The following is a 10,093-nucleotide window of genomic DNA, read 5'->3' on the forward strand; positions in this document are numbered from 1 at the left end:
ATTGGTGCACATGCTCCCCCTGCTGGTGGAATCCTTGAGAATTTCTTTCTCCACAGCCTGAGACGGTTTATTTCAAGCCATGCTTTTTACATGCAGCTCTGCACTGTGGGGAAACTGGGTCCTGCAAAGGAAGGACATCACAGACTCAAGAAATGTGGTTTGGAAAATATTATTGCACTGTATATTTAGACAGGAAAAATATTAAAGCCCACTTGATTAATAATCCAGTGTAAGTGCTGAAAGCACACTGTGATGATTAACACCACAGTAAAGGACCTAATGAGTGCTGGCTCTTGCGTCACCGCCACTGAGCTCTCTTCAGTTTCAAGCTGATGCCTTTTTGCTGTTCCTTCGGCTAATATTTAGAATAATGAAATAAGAGCTGTTGAGCTAGGTTCAAACTGTGTGTGTGTGAGAGTCGCTCAGCTCGTGAGTCTGCCTAACTTCTCAAACTCACATTTCAAATGGTACATCTTGGCTCCAGTTTGAAAACCGCAGCAGCTCAGCCCTGTGGGGTATTTTCGCTTCTGTATTTCCCCCGCCAAACAAACACACACACACTCCTTCCAAGAGCTATATCTCAGAAATACTTTGCAAGGCATTTTTCTGGAAAAACTTTTGTTTTTCACATTGCATACAATGTTTCCACGTGAAAGTATGGCAGTTTAATTTTAAGTACATTGTGCTCTAGGCAGACTGAAGTTCTGTTGCTGCAACTACATGTTGCGCGATAATTGTAAATGTCGTTTGAGGTGACTTGTACCTTTTTTAAAAGGTTTGTGCAGTTTACCTCATGGCCTCCTATTCCTAAATGTTGTCAAATCTGTACACTTACCAGTGTTGCTATCAGCTGTTTCCTGTTTAGCACTCCAGCACTGCTGGCTGGAGGCAGCCTGCGAGTGGGCATTTTGTGTAGCAATCTTTCTGCTGTGATCTGAAATTCAGCTCCAACGATGTCAAAGAACCATTGGCCACGGTCCTTGTTAAATAACTCCTTCCCCTCTTCACCCTTCCCCCCCCCAGAGGCTCCAGTTTTCACCGGGGAGCAATTCCACAGGTGTAATCAGTTTTCTGGTTGAATGGCCATTCACTTTTGAACCTAAGCAGAGGCCATCAATGGTCTGTTTGACCGTGCAGGCATTATAGTCTAGTCTAGCCCAGTATTATCCTGGCCAAAATAAATACACACACTTTCCAGCTGGGGTAACTGCGTAGCAGTCAGAGTGGAATTCTTGGCCGATTCTTTCACCTCCTGGGCACTGAACCCAGTTGTCCTTTCTCCACTGCCGCCCCAGCTCAGATCAACTAACTTGGCGTAGAGGTGTGTCTTTCCTGGTCTGTACATCTCGGTACCACACGGGTGCTGGCTTTTTACCTGCTGAACCATCTGGAGAACAACTGTCTCCATTCACGAATGCTGCGGGAGTGGAACCTTTATGATGTTGCAGCAGCAGGGATGTTACGGAAAACATGCTCCCAGACTGTTTTGTGTAACAAGACTTTTCAACCAACCATTCCAAAGCATAAAACTGAGTAATGAGGGGTGACTGAACTGCTCTAATAAATGTTAGGTATCTCCCTGTATAGTCATTCAGCAGATTATGCTCAGCTAAAATATTCTGGTACAAAACCAGACTCACTCAAACTGAGTGTGATAAATGTTGCAGTCGAGTTTTATGACCTGTGCTGAGATGATGTGATGGGACATGACAGATAATTTTCATAACTCGAGAGTCAAAACTTAGGATCACTTGAACGCTGAAAATGAATAAATTGTGAATGTAAAGTTTACATTAGTTTTGAAGGAAGTGTGGATTGGAATGTTTTGAACCTTTTGTATTTCTGATCTTTTACAGCCAGATGTCTACCCTGGAAACTGCTGGGCATTCAAAGGATCCCAGGGGTATCTGGTTGTTCGCCTTTCTGTGGAGATCTCTCCGTCTGCCTTCACTCTGGAGCACGTACCAAAGTCTCTGTCACCAGCCGGCAATATCAGCAGTGCGCCCAAGGATTTCAGTGTTTATGTAAGTATTTAAGGGGTATTTGACAATTAGGAAGGACAGACAGGAAGGAAAGGGAGGTGGGGTGGCTATGTTAATAAAGGATGGAATCACTGCAATAGTGAGAAATGATATTGGGTCAAAGGATCAGGATAATGAAACAGTTTGGGTGGAGATAAGGAATAATAAGGGGAAAAAGTCACTAGTGGGCGTAGTTTATAGGCCTCCTAACAGTTGCAACTCTGTTGGTCGGAGTATAAATCAGGAAATAGATGGGGCTTGTAATAAGGGAACAACTATAATCATGGGGGATTTTAACTTTCATATTGACTGGACAAATCAAATTGGGCAGGGCAGCCTTGAGGAAGAGTTCATAGAGTGCATTAGGGACGGGTTCCTTGAGCAGTATGTAACTGAATCAACCAAGGGGCAGGCAATCTTAGATCTGGTCCTGTGTAATGAGACAGGATTAATAAAAAAATGTCCTAGTAAAGGATTCCCTTGGAACGAGTGACCATAACATGGTTGAATTCCAAATTCAGTTGGAGGGTGAGCGAGTTGGATCTCAAACCAGCGTACTAAGCTTAAATAAAGGAGACTATGGAGGTATGAGAGCAGAGTTGACTAAAGTGGACTGGGAAAATAGATTAAAGTGTAAGACGGTACATGAGCAGTGGTGTACATTCAAGGAGATATTTCACAACTTTGCAGAAAAATATATTCCAGTGAGGAAAAAGGGGCGTAAAAGAAAAGACAGCCATCCGTGGCTAAGTAAAGTAATAAAGGATAGTATCAGACTGAAAACAAGGGCATATAAAGTAGCCAAATCTAGTGGGAGGATAGAAGATTGGGAAGCATTTAAAAGCCAGCCAAGAATAACTAAAAGATTAATTAAGAAAGGGAAGATAGATTATGAAAGTAAACTAGCAAAAATATAAAAACAGATAGCAAGAGTTTCTACAGTTATATAAAAAGAAAAAGGGTGGCTAAAGTGACTGTTGGTCCCTTAGAGGATGGGACTGGGAAACTAGTGGTGGGGAACATGGAGATGGCAAAGACGCTGAACAAATATTTTGTATCAGCCTTTACAGTATAGGACACTAAAAATATCCCAACACTGGACAAACGGGGCTATAGGGGGGGCGGAGCTAAACACGATTTAAATCACTAAGGAGGTGGTACTCGGTAAGATAATGGGACTAAAGGCGGATAAATCCCCTGGACCTGATGGCTTACATCCTAGGGTCTTGAGAGAAGTAGCGGTAGGGATTGTGGATGCATTGGTGGTAATTTTCCAAAACTCCCTGGATACAGGAAAGGTCCCAGCAGATTGGAAAACTGCTAATGTAACGCCCTTATTTAAAAAGGGAGGCAGACAAAAGGCTGGAAACTATAGACCAGTTAGCCTAACATTTGTGGCTGGTAAAATGTTGGAGTCCATTATTAAGGAAGCAGCAACAGGACATTTGGATAAGCATAATTTAATCGGACAGAGTCAGCATGGTTTTACGAAGGGGAGGTCGTGTTTGACAAATTTGCTCGAATTCTTTGAGGATGTAACATACAGGGTGAATAAAGGGGAACCAGTAGATGTAGTGTATTTTGACTTCCAAAAGGCATTTGACAAGGTTCCACACAAAAGATTAATGATCAAGATAAAAAATCACAGGATTGGGGGTAATATGCTGGCATGGGTGGCAGATTCGCTATCTAACAGAAAACAAAGAGTTGGGATAAATGGTTCGTTCTCGGGCTAGCAATCAGTAACTAGTGGTGCCCCACAGGGATCAGTGCTGGGACCCCAACTCTTTACAATCTATATTAACGATTTGGAGGAAGGGACCGAGTGCAACGTATCCAAGTTTGCCGACGATACAAAGATAGGAGGGAAAGCAGTGAGTGAGGAGGACATAAAAAACCTGCAAAAGGACATAGACAGGCTAAGTGAGTGGGCAAAAATTTGGCAGATGGAATATAATGTTGGAAAGTGTGAGGTTGTGCACTTTGGCAGAAAAAATCAAAGAGCAAGTTATTATCTAAATGGAGAGAAACTGCAAAGTGTTACAGTACAAAGGGATCTGGGGGTCCTGGTGCATGAAACACAGAAGGTTAGTATGCAGGTGCAGCAGGTGATCAGGAAGGCCAATGGAATCTTGGCTTTTATTGCAAGGGGGATGGAGTATAAAAGCAGGAAGTCTTGCTGCTGTTATACAGGGTACTGGTGAGGCCACACCTGGAATACTGCGTACAGTTTTGGTTTCCATATTTAAGAAAAGATATACTTGCTCTAGAGGCAGTTCAGAGAAGGTTCACTCGGTTGATTCCGAAGATGAGGGAGTTGACTTATGAGGAAAGGTTCAGTAGGTTGGGCCTCTACTCATTGGAATTCAGAAGAATGAGAGGCGATCTTATCGAAACATATAAGATTGTGAGGGGGCTTGATCGGGTGGATGCGGTGAGGATGTTTCCACTGATGGGCGAGACTAGAACTAGGGGGCATAATCTTAGAATAAGGGGCTGCCCTTTCGAAACTGAGATGAGGAGAAACTTCTTCACTCGGTAGTAAATCTATGGAATTTGCTACCTCAGAGTTGTGGAAGCTGCGACATATTAAATAAATTTAAAACGGAGATAGACAGTTTCCTAGCGAATAAGGGGTTACAGGGAGAGGGCAGGGAAGTGGACGTGAGTAAGTTCGGATCAGCCACGATCCTATTGAATGGCGGAGCAGGCCCGAGGGGCCGTATGGCCTACTCCTGCTCCTACTTCTTATGTTTCTTATTATGTTTCTTGAGTGTAAGCAGTGTGCCTTTAGAGATCAAGGGGATGGAAAGCTTTGCTTAACCAAAGCGGTGTGTGCTCTCAAATCAGCCACGCCCATGGTGAAGAGTGACCAAGCAGAAGGTTGGTAATTGGTGAGGCGGCCAAGTCTGTTGGAGGGACCCGTGTGCCTATTGTTAGTTCTGCATTTTGGTTTTAAGTGGCTGATGTGCTGACTGCTTAAACTCCACTTGGGGAAAAAAATGATACATTTATAGAATGTTTTTAAGAAAGAAGTTACATTGAAGAATATCGGCCTTTGGTAGCAGCATTTTAAGAGGCTTTTTATATATTGCTATTTGAGATGCTGTTTTGTGTTTTCCTGTTTAGGGTCTTGATGATGAGTACCAAGAAAAAGGCACAATTTTTGGAGCGTATACATACAACCAAGATGGAGAGGCAATACAGACTTTCTTCGTCAGGGTAACGCTGTTTCAAATTTTAGCTTTTTTTCTTTAATTGCCGGTTTAATGCTTTTTATCTCTGCTTTTCATATTTAAGGATGTGTAATTCAGATTTTTGTAAAATAGTTTAGCAGTTCCAATTTATGATTTAGCCTAGTGACTTGGTGTGTGAAATTTGTAGCAGGTATATTACAGGTCATTGGGATCCTTTCCATCCCACCCCAGCACTGACCAATAGTTATGGAATATTGTTGGAGTGCAGGTATAAAATCATAAGACATACTCATAATTACTTGCAAGACTAAGGCACATAATAAATCTGTTTTAAGCCTTCAGTTGTCTGGGCCCTAAGCTCTGGAAACCCCTCCACCTCTCTCCCTAAAACCTACCTCTTTGACCAAGCTCCCGGTCACCTGTCTTAACATCTTGTTATGTGGCTCAGTGCCTGTGAAATGCCTTGGGACGTTTATGTTGTTGATTCTTGCGTAAAATGATTGGAGGCAATGCAGTCAGATGATCAATTAGGATGTTGAGTATGTAATTGTTCCTCTCTCTTTTCTGTTCTATCCTCCCCTCTCCCAATATTAGGAGGAAAGCTTGAAGAACTACCAAATAGTTGAACTCCGAATATTCTCCAACTGGGGCCATCCAGAGTACACGTGTCTCTATCGGTTCAGAGTGCACGGCAACCCTGCGAAGCAATGAATTGTGGACTGCACTAATATTGTACAAATTGTAAATACTGGAAAAAAACTGGGAATAATTCTGGACACTGGAATTTGTTCTTGGGGACTGTGGCATGAATAACGTGTACTGCTGAATCGCCTACTATCAGACGCTTTAAGAACACTGCCAGCTGAACTGTTAATGGCTGTGTCACCTTTTTAGAGAACGTTTCTTTGTCTCGTTTTTATTTTGGTGAATGTCTGTGTTTGTGTCGTGCAACAGGAATATCGAATGCCTTTCCATTTGGGAAAAAAGGAAAGAAATTGATGTACAGAGCATTTTATTGGATAATGTTTATTTGTATATTGCACAACAGTCCTTGTATTTGTAAAGAGAATACTTCAGAAATATAAACTTATATTAACCTATATAATCTATATATTTAACTATTGATGTAAAACCTGTGGCCTATGTAGAAAGACTTGGAATATGAAATGCACTCGTATATTTCATAAACTATGATATGAAACCAGGCATATTTCCTCCTGTTAAAGCAAAATTAGGGATTTTGGGAAAGGGTCTTTGTGAATAACTATATTTATTTTTCAATAGCAACATAGGACTTTGTGCAATGTATTTTTGTAAATTTTTTCACACTTTATCTTGGTGTTTTTATTTCCTTGGCTGTCGCAGAACTGACAATGCTATTCAGATGTTTAAATAAAGAATTTAATTTTTTGAGAGGCTGCATGTAATTGAGATACGTAATAAAGGGTAAACTTTCTTTTGTGTAACATTCGTATTTAGATATGATAAATTTCCAATAGTTCAAGCTTTTTAGATGCTGCACTGTGTAAATTGGGGTCCAGTTTGAGAATAAACTGATCGGTAAACATCAAGCTGTTATGATCTGGAATGCACTGCCTGAAAGGAAAGTGGAAGCAGATTCAATAGTGACTTTCAAAAGGGAATTGGAGATGTACTCGAAAAGGAGACATTTTCAGGGCTGTGGGGAAAGAGCAGAGAAGTGAGACTAATTGGATAGCTCTTTCAAAGAGCCGGCATAGGCACAATGGGCCGAATATCCTCCTTCTGTGCTGTATCATTCTATGATTGTCCCAGTATCTTCTGACCCATCACATACAAGAAAGGTTAGGGTTCAGAAGAGGAAACATTCTGCACTAAAATATTGAACAAATTCTTTCTGGGATCACAATTTCATAATGTCCATCAAAGATGAGACTCCCTTCGATAACTTTAGGTCGGGTTCGTGCAGTCGGCCAGATTGGAGTAAGGGATTATGGCCATGTAGCACAAATGGGGCATGACCTGTGGGGATGGGCACAAGGAAACAGCAAGGGGTAATTGATGGGGTTCACAGGGAAATAGTTACTATCTGGCCCTCTTCAAATGAGAAATATGATTTCCACATCCTGGGATGATGTGCCTTAAAAAGCTCTGTACTCTTATATGATGACCATGGTATCTATTGGTTGTAGTGATTGCTTATTTATCCACTGCTGAATGCACACTGAAAACTGCCTATGCAGAGTGGGTAGCAGCAGTGACCATGCTACAGTCAAAACCTTATTGTTGCAAACCGTGGCAACAAAGTATTATAGAATTCAGCAAGTTAGAAAAATAATTTGCTAACTTTTACCCCTCTTTAGTTACCACCTGATGCTGAGGTATGGTTCCTTGGGTACTGACAGTCCCCAAGTGGCTATTCTTCGTATGGAGAGACGGGGAGATTTAATTGGAATTGGATTTAAGCATTATGGGGAGATTTAATAGATGTTCAAAATGATGAGGGGTTTTGATAGAGTAAATAAGGAAAAACTGTCCACTGGTGGGTCAGTAGCCAGAGGACACAGATTTAAGGTATTTGGCAAAAGAATCAGGGGGGAGATGAGAATTTTTTTTATGCAGCGAGTTATGATCTGGAACGCACTGCCTGAAAGGGCAGTGGAAGCAGATTCATTAGTGACTTTCAAAAGGGAATTGGATAACTCTTGGAGAGAAAAAAATAGCAAGGCTATGGGGAAAGAGCAGGGGAGTGGGAATAATTGGACAGCTCTTATCAGAGAACTGGCACAAGCATGATGGTCCGAATGGCCTCCTTCTGTGCTGTAAGATTCTATGCATCCGTCAGAATGGGGGAAGGGACTGTGGCCATGCAGCACAAATGGAACAAGAGCTCTGACACTTTGAACAAACGCACAGCCTGGGGGTTGAGCCGCCTTGTATGACTTGGTGCTACGGCGGGTGGTGCCTTTCCTCTTGGCCATCGGGGAAGTTCAATTTTAATCATAGCTTTAAACTAATTGTGTTCAATGCTAAAACCAGGCAGATCGACAAGTTATTTTGGGACTTGTACATTCCTATGTTCCTGAAACATACTTTAACTGAAATGTGATGTTTTAGTTTTCACAGCAACTCCTTTGAGGAGATTCGCTTTATTAAGATATACACACTCTTCTCTCCAATTTCTATAGAATTTCACTGGGACCTGATTAAAAGGTTTGAGACTAAAGCTTTGACTGTAGTTTGCTTTATTGCACACTGTTGGTATTTAAATGTTGGCACTGCTGAACCTCACTGTCCATTTTACTGTGTGACTGTTGCAGATCCTTGAATGTTGGGATATCTAACTTATTACAATGAACCTGATCCTCTCTGCATAAGATTTGCACAAGAACATGCAAAACAAAGTTCCAAATAAGCTATTATTTCTGATCTGTTAGTTGCAAACATTCTTACTGGTGAGATGCATTTGAGTGCTATTTGATATAAACTCTGTTTCTCAGCAAAACTTGTGGAGCTGTGGTCGGATGACTTGTGTGTACCAAGTCAGGCAGCACAAGCAGAGGGGCAAAAGGGACACAGCACTTTGGATATTTCTCTCTCTTGCTTTTGCTGACCATTTGGTGTAATGGTAAAAAGGTGGTGGTTTTGCATGAGAGGAAATGGGCTAGCTGACCACCAGACGTTCTAGCAAGATCTGCAACATGCTTGTGGGGGATTTCAACTTCCCCAATATTAACTGGGATAGTCAGAGTGTGAAAGGCTTAGAGGGTGTAGAATTCTTAAAGTGCATCCAGGAGAGCTTTTTGAGCCAGCATGTAGAAAGTCCTACAAGAGAGGGGGCGGTACTGGACCTAATTCTAGGGAATGTGGCCGGGTAAGTGGTAGAAGTGTTAGTAGGTGAGCACTTTGGTGACAGTGACCATAATTCAGTGAGATTTAAGGTAGTCATGGAAAAGGACAGAGATGGACCGGAAATAAAGATTCTAAATTGGGGGAAGGCCGATTTTAATATAAGGCAGGATCTGGCCAAAGTGGACTGGGATCAGCTACTTGTAGGAAAATCCACATGGGAGTCTTTCAGAAAGGAAATTGAGAGTACAATGGCAACATGTTCCTGTAAAGGTCAAGGGTGGGACCAGCAAGCCCAGGGAACCTTGGATGTCAAGGGATATACGAGAATGTATTAGGGAAAAAAGGGGGGCTTTTGGCAGATACAAAGGACTAAAGACAGAGGAAGCCCTAGAGGAGTATAAAAAGTGCAGGGGGATACTTAAATAAATAAGGAGAGTGAGGAGGGGCCATGAAATAACACTGGCGAGCAAAATAAATGAAAATCCTAAGGTGTTTCATAAGTATATTAAGGGCAAGAGGATAACTAGGGAAAGATTAGGGACCAAAGTGGCAATCTGTGTATGGAGTCAGAAGATGTAGGTGGGATTTTAAATGAATTTTTTGCATCTGTGTTCACGATGGAGAAGGACGATGTAGACATAGAAATCGGGCAGGGGGACTGTGATATACTTGAACATATTAGCATCGAGAGGGAGGAGGTACTAGCGATTTTAGCAGGCTTAAAAGTGGATAAATCCCCAGACCCGGACGAGATGCTGTGTGAGGCGAAGGAGGAGATTGCAGGGGCTCTGACACAAATTTTCAGAACCTCTCTGGCCACACGGGATGTGCCAGAGGACTGGAGAACAGCTAATGTAGTACCATTATTCAAGAAGGGTAGTAGGGATAAACCAGGGAATTACAGGCCAGTGAGCCTAACATCAGTGGTAGGGAAATTATTGGAAAAAATTCTGAGGGACAAAATTAGTCTCCACTTGGAGAGGCAAGGATTAATCGGGGATAGTCAGCATAGCTTTGTCAAGGGAAGATCATGTCTGACTAATT

At 42.0% G+C, this 10,093-nt stretch overlaps 1 protein-coding gene across 16 annotated transcripts in view; it reads left to right on the top strand.

The window, feature by feature from the left end:
- The window catches only part of sun1b (Sad1 and UNC84 domain containing 1b), an 85,625-nt gene extending 78,951 nt beyond the window's left edge, over positions 1–6,674 (top strand). For 15 of the 16 annotated variants that reach the window (XM_086001152.1, XM_086001161.1, XM_086001165.1 and 12 more), the window contains 3 exons: positions 1,857–2,024; positions 5,151–5,243; positions 5,813–6,674. In XM_086001152.1, coding sequence (XP_085857278.1) covers positions 1,857–2,024; positions 5,151–5,243; positions 5,813–5,929 — 378 coding nt within the window. In that variant the 3' untranslated portion in view covers positions 5,930–6,674. Of the gene's footprint in view, positions 1–1,856; positions 2,025–5,150; positions 5,244–5,812 lie in introns of those variants that run through there. The other variant, XM_086001167.1, reaches the window with a different exon arrangement.
- The last annotated feature ends 3,419 nt before the right edge of the window (positions 6,675–10,093 follow it).

This window comes from Somniosus microcephalus, chromosome 11 (genome assembly GCF_052327205.1).
Source record: "Somniosus microcephalus isolate GS21.2 chromosome 11, FLI_Smic_1.0, whole genome shotgun sequence".
NCBI lineage: Eukaryota > Metazoa > Chordata > Chondrichthyes > Squaliformes > Somniosidae > Somniosus > Somniosus microcephalus.